General features: G+C 36.2%; 1 protein-coding gene across 3 annotated transcripts in view; it reads right to left on the reverse strand.

The window, feature by feature from the left end:
• Positions 1-14,050, reverse strand: part of NBEA (neurobeachin) — a gene marked incomplete at both ends in the record, with an annotated part of 605,261 nt that overhangs the window by 105,294 nt on the left and 485,917 nt on the right. For all 3 annotated transcript variants that reach the window (XM_079722002.1, XM_079722001.1, XM_079722000.1), the window contains one exon: positions 8,923-9,038. In XM_079722002.1, the coding sequence (XP_079578128.1) occupies positions 8,923-9,038 (116 nt within the window). The remainder of the gene's footprint in view (positions 1-8,922; positions 9,039-14,050) is intronic.

Raw genomic sequence — 14,050 nt, forward strand, 5'->3', positions numbered from 1 at the left:
CATGGATGAAGTTGGTACTCTGGGATTTTGCATTTATAAGTTTTAGCCATGAATTAGCATTATTACTTTAATTATTTTACTGAATACCTTTGTGAAATGAAAAAAAAAACAAACCCTGCTGTGTACCGAATTAACCAAAAAAGTGAAATATTTCCAAAATAATATCTGTTAAGTTCTGGCACATCTAGGTACTTATTTATGAATTTTTTTAGGATAATTGAAATTTAGTAAATAACCTTGTGCTGTTATTTCCTTTTCCAGCAGTAATAAGTGCAGAATTTTTTTTACTAACTATGCTTCTAAGGACTTACCTTGGAAGATGAATATTAATTATCACAAGCCTATGACACTAATCTACTCAAACAATAAAAGTGAAGCACAGTAAATGAGATTTCAGAAACACTAGATATGTTGCTTCATTTAAAAAAACAACTTTTAATTAAACCATCCAATTTAATGTTTTTATATGGCACTTTAGTTTTGAAGGTAAAGTGATCTAGAGACAGCTGACAAAGAAATTATAACTGCAATTCCTTGGTGAAAATGTTAATGACAGCAAAATATTGTTTAATTAGATGATTGCAGCATCTGGATTAGCACTCTTTAAGAGCGATGTTCCTGTGCTTGTCTGCTTCTTCGCACTTTACAGACATTTTGTCATCTCTAGGTCATTAGGAAAGAATTTTTAATGATTTTTCTAGAAGCAAGCAGTTCAAGTTACATTTAATTAGATGACAATAATAAGCCCAACACATGCAGTAGCTAAATATATACATAATTAACCAGGGAGGGCTTGTACATCACAGAGTAAAAAAGTAGAAAATGCTAAACAGGAGAAAAAGGTTGGAGTTGAGGAAGCTGTGCTGAATTCATTAACCGATCATATGAAAAACAACTCAAAAACCTTTTAAAAACCTCCCAAACCTAACGGGATCATTTACACGAAGCTATGTTAGCAGTCCATGTGCTATTTTTTTTTTTTAATGTAAGAATGCCAGATTTTAACTCATGTTCATAGTATTATCTAATAAGGCATAGGCTGTATCTTTTGGAACACAATAAACAGAAATTAGGTCAACTCTGGGAATTAGAGGCTGAACCCACATTTTCAGTTAAACTCTATGCATCACTAAAAATCTTCCAAAACTTAATGTTCTTCAAGAATTAAGAAAACAAAACCCAATTGTTTCAAAATAGTTAAATTATACCACAGTACTAAGCTAGACTTTCATGCAGTTTTTAAGATCATGATTTCAAATTCTATTTAATGAGATGGAAAAAGAAGAATGAACCTGTATGTGTAGCAGATTCCCAAAGATTACCACACACAGAAAAAGAAAAAAACAGAAAAATAACCAAAATGTTAATTATATTTATGGCTAGTCTTCAAGTAATTAAAATTTTAAATTACACTTTTCTATATTTCCAATTTTCTGTATTGAGTATTTATTAAATATATAAATATAACAAAAGAAAGGCCATGAAAACATTTATGGGCCTTTAGGTGTCGTTTCAAAACTGTACATTTTCTGAATATTTGACAAGCTTCTTTTACTATGTAAAGTATCTTTACAAAACTTACATACATATAGGAAAATGTGTTTATTTATATGCAATTATGTATGTCACAGGAGGGTCTAAAAATCTACATACTGCATTGTATTAATACTAGGAGACTGCTGCTGTATGCTTTATAGAGAGTCTTATTTTTAAAAGCATTTAAAAAGGAGAAAAGACAAATTGGCCAAGTAGGAGAGACCTCAAGAAATGGAGAACAAGAAATGGGTCATAAAATATATTTCACACTTCATGTTAAAAGAATATTTTGGAGAAAAAAGGTAAATCTGAGAGTTACTAGAATATTTTTATTGAAAATGTGAATTTATTAAGTCACATTGACCTATATTTTTAAAAACCAGAAGCCAGAAGCCAGAAAGGGTTGCTTCATCTTCTCAATCAGATTCTATTCTATAACTCTTCTCTTTAATCCAGGAAATTTAAAGAATCCCTCATCCAGCAATTCTAGTGAATTCACATAATAGATCATAAAATCATGCAAACACAGAGCATAAATATTAAGTCAGTTCCGTTTGATGAGCATTTGTCGAGCAAAACTTTGACCTCATAATCTTACTGGAAAGAAGAGATACAGACATAAAATCCAAGGATGCATTATCCTAAGTGCCAACATGGGTGGCATAGACAGCGCTATAGAAGATGTGAATGCTACAGGAGGTTAAGACAATTACTGTAAGGTAGATCTTTTAAGAATATATGCGTGAGGAGGTGGTTCTCAAAGTGCAAACCTTGGACCAGTGGCATCAGCATCACGTAGGTACTTGTTAGAAATACAAATTCTTGAGGCCCACCCTAAACCTACTGAATCAGAACCTGTTGGTTTCGGCAAGCCCTCCAGGTGATTCTGAGAACCACTCTATCCTGGATGGGGGGATGGTGGTTGTGTCACCCATGTCGTGGCTGGTGGCCTTCTCCAGGATTATCCAGGAGTTGCCATGATCAGAAGAAAGCTCTTTCACGCAAGGTCGTGTCTCCTTTCCAGGAGTCTGCATCCAATGACTGCAAAGTGGAGGTAATGAAGGCCTGGCCGCCTTGCCTCAGGGCAAGACACCTCTGAAGGGTTAGCCTAGCTCCTGGTTCCCTGTGGGATCTGCTGAGGCCTTTGCTGCAGTTACTCTGGGGTTCAATTTCTCCTTCTGCCTGCTTCTACTTTCTTCACTCCCCTCACAGATGTTGATCCCAAGGACACTCTCCAATAAACTTCCTGCAAGCAAATCTCTGTCTCAGACTCCTTCTCTGGATCTGAGACCTAGCTGAACACAGTACTAGGGTCTACATTAGAGATGATAATTCCAGGCCCAGATCTAGTACTAGAATATGCCTGTGGACAAGAGTCATGATGGTCAATAAACTTCAAAAGTTCTTTTGATGAAATATAAATTAAAAATGTCTAAAAATCGTTAATTGTTTCAGTCTTAAAAGTAGTTACAGATTAAGGCCAATGATTGGAGGTGAAATTGAATGGTGCCATGATATCCTGAGGCAGTATGGTATAGTAAGTGAGTGAAGCTCTACAACCAAACCACCTACATTAGAATCCTGACTTCTTCACTTATTAGCTCTGTGACTTGGGCGAGTTATTTACTTCTCTGCACCTCATTTCCTCATTGGTGAAATGGGGATAAGAACTCTGGGGTTATTGTTAGGATTAAATGAGTAAATACACATAAAACACTTAGAACCATATTTGCAACACTGTAAACTGCTCAGTAAACATTAACCATTATTTGACTTTTTTTTTCTGAATGTTGATATTAATATTAAAGAACTGTATCAAAAAGAAATGATAAAACTAAACAAATAATAAAACTTTTTTCCTGAATCTTGATATTAAGAATAATTAAAGAGGGCTTCCCTGGTGGTGCAGTGGTTGAGAGTCCGCCTGCCGATGCAGGGGACACGGGTTCGTGCCCCTGTCAGGGAAGATCCCACATGCCGCGGAGCGGCTGGGCCCGTGAGCCATGGCCGCTGAGCCTGTGCGTCCGGAGCCTGTGCTCCGCAACGGGAGAGGCCACAACAGTGAGAGGCCCGCGTACCGCAAAAAAAAAAAAAAAAAAAAAATAATAATAATAATAATTAAAGAAATGTTTAAAGAAGACTATGATAAGATATAAGCCACCCATTTCTTGCCTTTGGATTACCCAGGAAATTAAATATAATTTGTCAATAAGAACACTAACATTCTCTCAAGAAATGATAAATCTAAAGTTTCAATCAACTGACTTATAAGTATTTATTGAACAATAACTGTATCCCTAAAACTGTGCTATGAAACAACATGATCATTTAGTGGAACCCTGGTTAGTAAAAGTGGTATTGGTACAATTTACCATCTTTATAGTTCCCTTTATTCTAGGAACCTTCAGAGTCCTTTCTTTCGAGAACTCTGAAAAGTGTTCCATTAAGAGGAGATGAATGGATATGAATGGATATATAATATTCTCCACAAATCAGGAAAATAGATAATTCTAACTGCTTCCTAAATAAGTACTCAATCGTGGCTTTGGTGAAGCTTCTCTATAATACCATCACTCATATCTTTAATGCTGGTGCTCAGTATAAACTGGCACTCCTACTTAGAACTTCAGGATGATGGCAAAGGAAGAATTAGCAGGGATATATATATTCAGGGAGAGTACCTCAGGGTATTGATATTCATAACTTTTTCCAATTTGTCATTCTACTTCTGTATGAAGGTTCATTTTGTCTGAATAATCATCTACATATGACAAAATTCTCAGAGTTCATTTAAAGCCCATCTTTTCTATGAGGCCTCCCTTGATTAGACTATCTCATACTAACCTTTCACTTCTCTAAACTTTCACTACAGTTAATGACACTTAATCACATGCTTTCTTGTATGTTCTAGATGTTTTCATATGCAAATCTTGTTCTGATAATTAGATCTTAAATGGCTAGAGCAGTGATACTCAAACTGTGCATGAGAACCACCTAGAAGGCTCGCTAAAACGCAGAGCTGGGCCCCACTCAGAGTTTCTGATTCAGCAGGTTTGAGGGGTCTGAGAATTTGCATCTCCAAGTCCCCAGGCAATACTAATACTGCCAGTCAGGGGACCACACTTTGTCAACCACTAAACTAGAGCACATTACAGTGACTTCTACTTTTTATATAATGATATCGTGCATTAGATCATTTATTTACCTTTTTTCTTTGCCATACCTGTTGTCACTACTCTAATCCAATTTTTGACTCCACATTTTTTTTTCCCTTGGAGTGGCTTCTGCTTACTTTCTAGTGAATTTTTACTCATATTTCAATTTTCAACTTATATGTTGCCTGTGAGAAGCCTATGAAAAGACTATGAGAAGCTTTTCCTGTAAATGTAATGCCTTCTGAACTTAAGACTTCAAATAGCTTTGTATATTTTCTCATTATAATAATTACAACTTTTTGCTGGAATTGCTGGTGTACATGTCCGTCTTCCTGACTGTACTATGACCCCTTCAAAGGCAAAAACCATACTTTGCTTTCTTCGGAAGTGTCAGTGCAAAATAGAATGTGTGGCACATAGTAAAGTGTTCAGTAACTATTTATTAAAATGATGAACAAATTGATTTCATATCTAGAGTCCTGTAAGGCTCTCCTAACAGCTCTCCCTAACTTTAAGGTATTTTATTTCTGATTCATGCCATATATAACGAGCAGTTTAATTGTCCTGAAATTCCATACTGCATTGCCTTCTACTACAGAACTATACAGACTCCTGGATTCAGGCTCTTTACGGTCTGGCTCTTACCTATAGCTCCAATCGTATCTCCTATTATTCTCTGCTGCAGCCAAGATATGATACTCATGTCCACTGAACACATAACACATATTCAACTGGGAGAAATTTGTAAAGCTCTGCTCTTTTTCTTCTCCCCAAACACATTCATAAAATTTCTGTACTCTGCTTAGCTCTTGCAGCATTCACTATTTATAGCACTTATTCAGCACTTACCATCAGCTGTCTTAAAATGCTCTCTTATGTATATTTCATTCACCCATCTAGTTATAAGCGCTCTGAGTTCCTAGTTCCTACCTTATACTTCTTTTTATCGCATTGTCTACAACAGACAGACTTTAATGTTTAGTCATAATCATTGTAAAGAAAATACCCAATAAATTCTTAAAAGAAAAAAACCAGTGGTCTATAAATTTTTTATGTCACGAAATAAAACAGACCCCAAGTACTCAAAAGAAGATAGGAGGACAGTCAAATTCCCCTTACAATCTACATGTTCTGGCTCAGAAACCCAAAAACTGTCTCAAACAGAAAAAAAGCCATGTCTATACTGCTCAGGGGCAGCTTTTAGAAGGGATCATGATGTTATCTCTATCAGACTGCAATCTTTCTAGAGATAGACAGAGAAACAAACTCCCAGAAAGCAGCAGGCATGAAGTGGGTGGTGGCTATAGGTGGAAGTATACCACATTGTGGGAAATGTGGCTGACATGAGTAAAAGGCAGTGAGAAGGGATGGAGACTAGAAGAATCCTTTAACACAGTGAACTAGGTAACACTCCATCCAGAGGAGAGACAGAGAGAATCCCATCTTAGAGTAGCAGAACCTTTTAGTAAGAATACCAGCTCCACTGGAAACTGAACTACAAATGAGGTACAACACCCTGTCTTCCAGTGTTAATTCCAAAAGCTCCAAAGGGGTAGCACAGTCAAGGAAAAAAAAATCATGTGCTTTTCTATGACATATGGTAGACAATGAGTCTTGATAGATTTTTCAAGATAGATAATAGAAAAACCTAACAGAGGGAATGTGGAAGAATATTACAGAAGAATGAAAAGAGAACATTATCCTGAAAAATCATGTAGCTGAAAACAATATACTGTATTAAAGAGAAGAAAATTTTAATAGAGTTGAAATCCTTCCTAATATGCAAAAGTATATGGACTCCAAAAAATAAGTGTTTCATAATAATAGGGATTCTGGTATCAAATTGTATTGACAAAGATAAGCAATGAATGAGAAGTAAATTGAGTTAAAGTTCTTATTTTGCGTAGGAGTGGTTTAAAGTGTTGATTCATTTTTGAGTTCAAAAGGAAGAGAAATGTATTTTAGAGGATTTTTAAAAAATTTAAACATATCAATATTAATTCTCTAGGAAAATTAATAGCAAAAAGCCTATGTTCTAAATCACTAAAAAAGTAGGCAAAATTTATTTATATGGCCAAATAAAAACAAAACAATGTGAAAGGCAAGAAAATATTGAAAGCAATTGTATAATACAAGATGATATAAGACCAAACATATCAGTTATTAAAACAGATGGAGGGCCTCCCTGGTGGCGCAGTGGTTGAGAGTCCGCCTGCCGATGCAGGGGATACGGGTTCGTGCCCCGGTCTGGGAGGATCCCATATGCCGCGGAGCGGCTGGGCCCGTGAGCCATGGCTGCTGAGCCTGCGCATCCGGAGCCTGTGCTCCGCAACGGGAGAGGCCACAACAGTGAGAGGCCCGCATACCACAAAAAAAAAAAAAAAAAAAAAAAAAAAAAAAAAAAAAAAAAAAAAAAAAAAACAGATGGAGAGACTTCCCTGGTGGCGCAGTGGTTAAGAATCCGCCTGCCAGTGCAGGGGACATGGGTTTGAGCCCTGGTCCAGGACGATCCCACATGCTGCAGAGCAACTAAGCCTGTGCGCCACAACTACTGAGCCCGCGTGCCACAATAACTGAAGCCTGTGTGCGTACAGCCCGTGCTCCACAACAAAGAGAAGGCACCGCAATGAGAAGCCCGCACACTGCAACGAATAGCAGCCCCCGTTTGCCGCAACCAGAGAAAGCTCGCGCAGCAACAAAGACCCAACACAGCCAAAATAAAATAAATAAACAAACAAACAAACAAATTAATTAATTAAATATTTTTTTAAAAAGACAGATGGAAACAGATATCAAACATGGCTACTGAGAGATTTAAAGTCCAAGATAGAGTTAAAACTTGAAATTCCACCTATGCTCTAGGACACAGAGTTAGCAGATCTGAGATTCTATCCCCTTCACTTTGGTAATGAAGCTTACGCTACATCATGCTGTTCACCTAAATATGCTAATGAAAAGGTTCTTTATATTTCAGATGTTTAAGTTCATTCTATCTCTATATGTAAATGTGTTAATTAAATAGTATAACACATTTCCTTTATCTTTGAGGAAGTAAATAGGTTTCTTTAAGATATATACATTGTATACACTGATATGTGAATATATATGAAATATGTCATGAAGACATATGTATATAATGGAGATGTGTGTATAAAATATATAATAAAATTAATATATGTAATAAAACAGTTCTTTGGTTGTAGCTCTAGCATCCTATTAGCAAAGGAATTAACATTACAGTATGTATTAAATGATTAAAATGCAAAACCATTTCAAACAACTTTTTTACCCCTTTTTGTTGACAAATCAAGTTCTCTTGTCTATGTAATACACATCTATATCATCCATATTTAATATATGCCATAGTATCCATATTCACACATATATGATAGATTAAAAAGAGGAATATGACAGTTATCCTTTTAAGCAATGATTCAGAGAACAGGGCTCTCAATTCATAGTTCTGAGCATTCATTCATAAAAGAACAATGATCATAGGTAAGCATATGCATTTATGTAGTTTTAAATTCATCTGATTGTAAAAAGTTTTTGTAGAGCCTGATTTACAGAAGTAAACTCTTTGCAATTCAACATGAATAAGGGCTTTGGAGCTTAATTTAGTAAAAAAGAAAGAGGTACTTAAATCTCATAGACAGGTTCAGCCACTGACAACCACTGATTTAGCAGAAAAACAAAGCCACTACCTTCTCTTAATTTACAAGCATGGTACTGCCGAGGTTGATGGCAGTTACTCATCATTTAGAAATGTAATCTGATTTTATATTTTCATTTCAAGATTTTAAGAAAAAAAATGCTGTAACCCAATCATGCCATAATCCAGGTGACATCTGTACTAGGCAGAATCCTGTTGTTATTCTCCTGTCTAGCTGCTACTGCTGAGAATGACAAAGTAGTGAAATTACATTTTCCCATTATTATTTCCAGACACTCTCTGGCAATGGTTTGTTGACTCTAATAAACCGTCAGACAAAGCTGTCAGCAAAGGAAATGGCAGAAAGAGAGCAAGAAAAAGCCTCTTCAACAATAAATGCACCTAAACCTTGGTACTAGCTTGTATAGTTTCTGATAGCAATTTAATGTGAGTGCTTCAATATTTATTCTAATGCTGTATTTGAATTCTAAGGAGAACAATGCATTCCATCAAGTCACATTACCAAAGATTTTTGATGAACATAAACATATTATGAGATTAAAGAATAAGATGTCTTACCTGCTATAGTATTAAGAAACATCAAATATTCGAAGTTTGAAATTTCCCTTCTTTGCCAACGCTGAGTCATGTTGGAAGATTTATAAAGCTGTCGAGGAGTGGCTAGTGATATCCTCCTAGCAATTAAGCAAACCATAACAAACAGTCTCTTTTAACTCATGACTTTAAAAAGTCCAATAATAACTAATGTATTGATTTGATATTATTCAATTTATGGTTTATCTTTCTGAGATAAATTACAAAATATATTTTAGCTGTAGATATTAGCAATATTTGAAAAAGTCTGTTATAGAGAAGATATATTTATTTACTAAGGATAAACCAATATGAAAGCACCTATTTGTATAATATGGCTCCAAGTGGGTATTTTATAAGTCAATAACAAAAAAAGGTGAAACTATGCTCAAAATAAGTCAAAGTAGCTTTTGAACACTACAGCAAACCTACTCCATACTACAAAGCTAGGTAGACAGTCAACAGCTTAAAGGCATTTGACTTAACCCTTATATACTAATGCTGCCACTGAACTTTCCACGCCTGCCTCTGAGCAGTGTGTACACACGTGCACAGCCTCTAACCACATGACACCCATCCCCCTATGAGGTCAGAAACAAACAACTGGGAACTTTGAAAATATACGAATTCATAAGGGACATGGGAATATTGTAAGGGAGTAAATCAGGATAATTTGTGTAAATTATGAACCTTTGAAGGTACAATGTGTTCCTATAAAAAATAATGAAAGCTGGCTGTATTTGTAGAAGTATGACAAGGCTAACTGAGTTTCTAAAACATTCACCATGTAAAATAGAAGTTCCCAGGGCTTCCCTGGTGGCGCAGTGGTTGAGAGTCCGCCTGCCGATGCAGGGGACACGGGTTCGTGCCCCGGTCCGGAAAGCTCCCAGGTGCCACGGAGCGGCTGGGCCCGTGAGCCATGGCCACTGAGCCTGTGCGTCCGGAGCCTGTGCTCCGCAACGGGAGAGGCCACAACAGTGAGATGCCCGCGTACCGCAAAAAAAAAAAAAAAAAAAAGAAGTTCCCAAACTTTTTGTATTTATGCCACCTTTAGGGTCTCAGGAATTTTTTCATGGTGCCCCTAGCCCAAGAGAGACACCTAACGGTTCTGTTTATTACGTAGTTAGGTCTAAATAACTGAATACTTGAGCCTTAACAACTTAGTAGCTGTTTGAGAATATAATACTCAAAAATTGAAAGAAAAATAATATTTTATTTCATTCTTAACTAACCACAATTACTTAACTAAAGGAATGTATTGCACACCTGTTGGTCACTGTGCAACTTAAACCTTGGAATCATATCTGACACCACCACCTTCAATGCCTGTTCCACATGAATTTTCATGCAGCACTTTTTTTTAATTACCAGAGCAACCCCCATAAACTAGTTTCACAAAGCTAAGATGGCATCAAAAAGAATGCAAGAGTGCAGTCCTATCAAATGTTGAAACTTAGAACTAACTCAAGCTAAGAGTTTGTGCAGCGTCTAATAGATGTTGTTGTGTTTCCCTAAAAAATATAAAATGCCCTGCTGTAGCCCTGAGAGTGCACTGTGACATCTCAGGGCTCCGTGGTGCTTATTTTGGGAACTGCGGACCTAGGACTATTTTTGCCACCCATGTATTATTATCATATGTTTCTGTTCACATGGGATCTTAATAGGCATGGCAGGAGCTAAGATATATGTTAGTTGAGGTAAAGGAGGGAGGAAAGAAGAATGGGAAGAAACTTGTTATCTCAAATTCAAATCTGAATTAAGAATTTTAAAAATAATTATGTGTAACTCAATGTTTAAAATATTAACGTAATATGTTGTAGCAGCCTGGTCACATATTAACATTTTTGAAGAACTTTCCTAGTTACATATATTTGAGATAATAGATCCTACTGACTCCAAAAGAACTATGTAAGTCTAATGATTCACTTCATTGCAATAGTAAAGGGTATATATATTTCATACTTCAATTCTATAATTCAGTGTACTTTTCATTTAATTGGTAATATGATTTTCACAGGGCTACTTAAAGGGCTTCCAGATTTTGATCCATACTGGCACCACTTTTCAAAATTTTCCAGATACACTCTCATTCATACAACTATTTATGTTATAAACTTTTGCCTTGATTCTGACTTCGTCATGGCAACATGCTAAAATATTTTCTGAATTATCGAAGAATTAATAAACTATGTTTACCCAATTTGTATTTGCTACTATTATAATTATGTGCTTAGTCCAGCTTTTGTTGGATTACTATCATAATCATATTCTTGCTAATCTGACTAAAATTCTTACCTGCAGCATGCTTAGTCTGCTAAAAGCAATGTATATAATGAAGCTGTAAATTTATTTGTTGACATTTTAAACCTAGACAATTTAAGAAGAAAATTGCTGATCTGGAAATAATTCTGAGCACCAAAAACACTCAAAAACCAAGACCAAACAAATCCCGATAAGGGGAAATAAAAGGAATCATGGGAGAAAGTTACCATGTCTTTCTTAGAGCATGCAGTGGTGAAGAAAAATATGGGCAAACGAAATGAATTTAGAAAATCAGATGACTATTAGCAAGTTCAGGGAAAGGATCAGCTTTTCCTGTTTACTGCTCTCTCTTTTCTACTATAAACTCACTGAGAGCAGGAACTGTTTTACATACTGTTATGTCCTTAGTATTTAGCAATGCTTGACCTATAGTAGGGTCTCAATAAGTGTATACCAAATGACTTGAATTATTGGACATCTATCCTAAAATTAAAAAATGGCTAAAGAGGGATGAAATTCAAAAAAAATTTAAAGAATTCAATCATAAGGAGAAGCAAAATGGGAAACAGTAAATCAGTAGGGCTATTCAAGATATCCTATAAAAATTTATATATTAGAATGAGGATAGCTGGTATATATTTGGGCTACAGTAAAATGCTTTTAGAATTGGGGGATAAGAAGAAGATAAAATTGCCCTGTGGAAAAAAATATTAAGTACCATAACAAATGGTGACCATTTAAAATCATTAACTCTATGTATGCAACCAGGTATATTCTTAGTAAGTAAAGAATCTAACTAAATCCAAAATTTATTGATTGTAATGACTGTCTGAATAGCAGATACATTAACCAAATAATGGCAATCAGTATGGAGTCTAGAAAATGGGCAAGTTTTTTGTCAGTATTTTTCTTTTGTTACGCAGAGGTAAAGGTATTGTTCTTTTGACCAATGCGGATCACTTTGATAGAAGACACAAAATAGAAATTAAGAGAGTGGGCTATGATCTTGGGCAAGATAAGTAACTTACCTAAACCAAAAATTTCCTGTCTGTAAAGTGGGATAAGAATACCATTAAGAATCCACATTAAGAACATGGTTGTTTTAAGAATTAAGGGCTGAGAGCCCCTCTGCCATGTGAGGACACATCGAGAAGATAACCATCTATGAACCTGGAGTTGGGATCTCACCAGACACCAAATCTACTGGTGCCTTGATCTTGGACTTCCTAGCCTCCAGAATTGCCAGAAATAAATATCTGTTGTTTATAAGCCCCAAACAAACAAACAAACAAGAATTAAAGGAAATAATGCTTATAAACTAAAACACAAAGTATAGTCCCTGGCACATGGAGAGTGCTCAGCAAATGAGACCCATGGATACAAATTAAAGGGGCATTCATTAGGCTATGCTAGCTTAGTGGAAATATTCCTTCTGTTCTAAGTTTTTGGAATGTGATCTCTTCGGTGGGCTTGCCCAAAAAGCGGCCTAAATGATATGTGAAGTCAATTTTCTGGCAGTTTACCTGCTTTTGAGTTTGATCATTTTTGTTTGTTTCTAAAGCAGTCTCCTATGGGCTTAGCTTAGAGGAAGTTCCCTAGAGTTTGATAAATTCTGCTTTAAACTGACAAAACCCAATGTCAAAAAAACAAAGCAAAGAATGGATCCCTTGGTGATTTTACCAAGATACTCTCAGCTGGAAGGCTTCTGCTTGTAGGAGCCAGACATCATCCCTTTCCTTTGACAATTCTCTAAGTGTAACAGGATCTTACATATCACACACACATATATTTATACAAGTATGTGTCTATGTCTATTTACCTACCCACCTACCTACCTACTTCCTCACCTACCTACCTATCTATATCTGTGTAGGCATGCATGTATGCGTATAGTGTATATGTGTGTTCACAAAGTGTCTTCATTTTATGATCTCAAGACATTCGTAAAACATCTCTTTGCAAAGATACTGTCCCCATTTGATAGCAGATGAAAGCATCATTCCCCTTGCCTCATGTTATTCATTCTTTCAACATATATGTATTGAGTTCCTACTAAGTCTCAGGCTCTATCACTGCCCGTAGTATCAGGTCTAAGCCTAGGTTCAGTGTTCCTCTTACCCCCATCTGCTCCTTCTAAGTCTATATATCACAGGAAGTATACAAAACTGAATTTACAAGTATTTTATTAGGAAATTAATAATGAGTTGAGCCTTTGGGGGGAAAGCCAAGGGGACAACAAAAGAGTGCTTTAAGATAGAATTTCTAAACTTCCTAAACATCTATTTTGTTTCCAGTTTTTCTATCAAGAAGAATGATCTTCCAAAAATCAAAGAGAGACCAAATGTGGTTAAAAGGAAAATAATGCTCATAGAAGGTAAGGAATATAGTACAAGAGCTTCTGGTTGTTTTTAATGAATTCAGGTCTGGACAAGTCTAAGGGTACTAAAGGAAATTAGAAAATTCTATTGGTAATCTTTGAAGAATCATGATCATTGAGAAATATGCCAGGAGGCAGATGATTTTTTTTTTTTTTTTTGCGGTACGTGGGCGTCTCACTGTTGTGGCCTCTCCCATTGCGGAACACAGGCTCCAGACGCGCAGGCTCAGCGGCCATGGCTCACCGGCCTAGCCGCTCCGCGGCATGTGGGATCTTCCCGGACCGGGGCACGAACCTGTGTCCCCTGCATTGGCAGGCGGACTCTCAACCACCGCGCCACCAGGGAAGCCCAGATGATTATTTTTTAAAAGGAAAAAGTTAGGTCTATTTGTGAGTTCCTAATGTCAATTCCTGGAAAAATCCTTGAACTGATGATTAAACAATTTGTAAGTACTTGGGAAAGGAAGTAGTGAT

This window comes from Hyperoodon ampullatus (genome assembly GCF_949752795.1).
Source record: "Hyperoodon ampullatus genome assembly, chromosome: 16".
NCBI lineage: Eukaryota > Metazoa > Chordata > Mammalia > Artiodactyla > Ziphiidae > Hyperoodon > Hyperoodon ampullatus.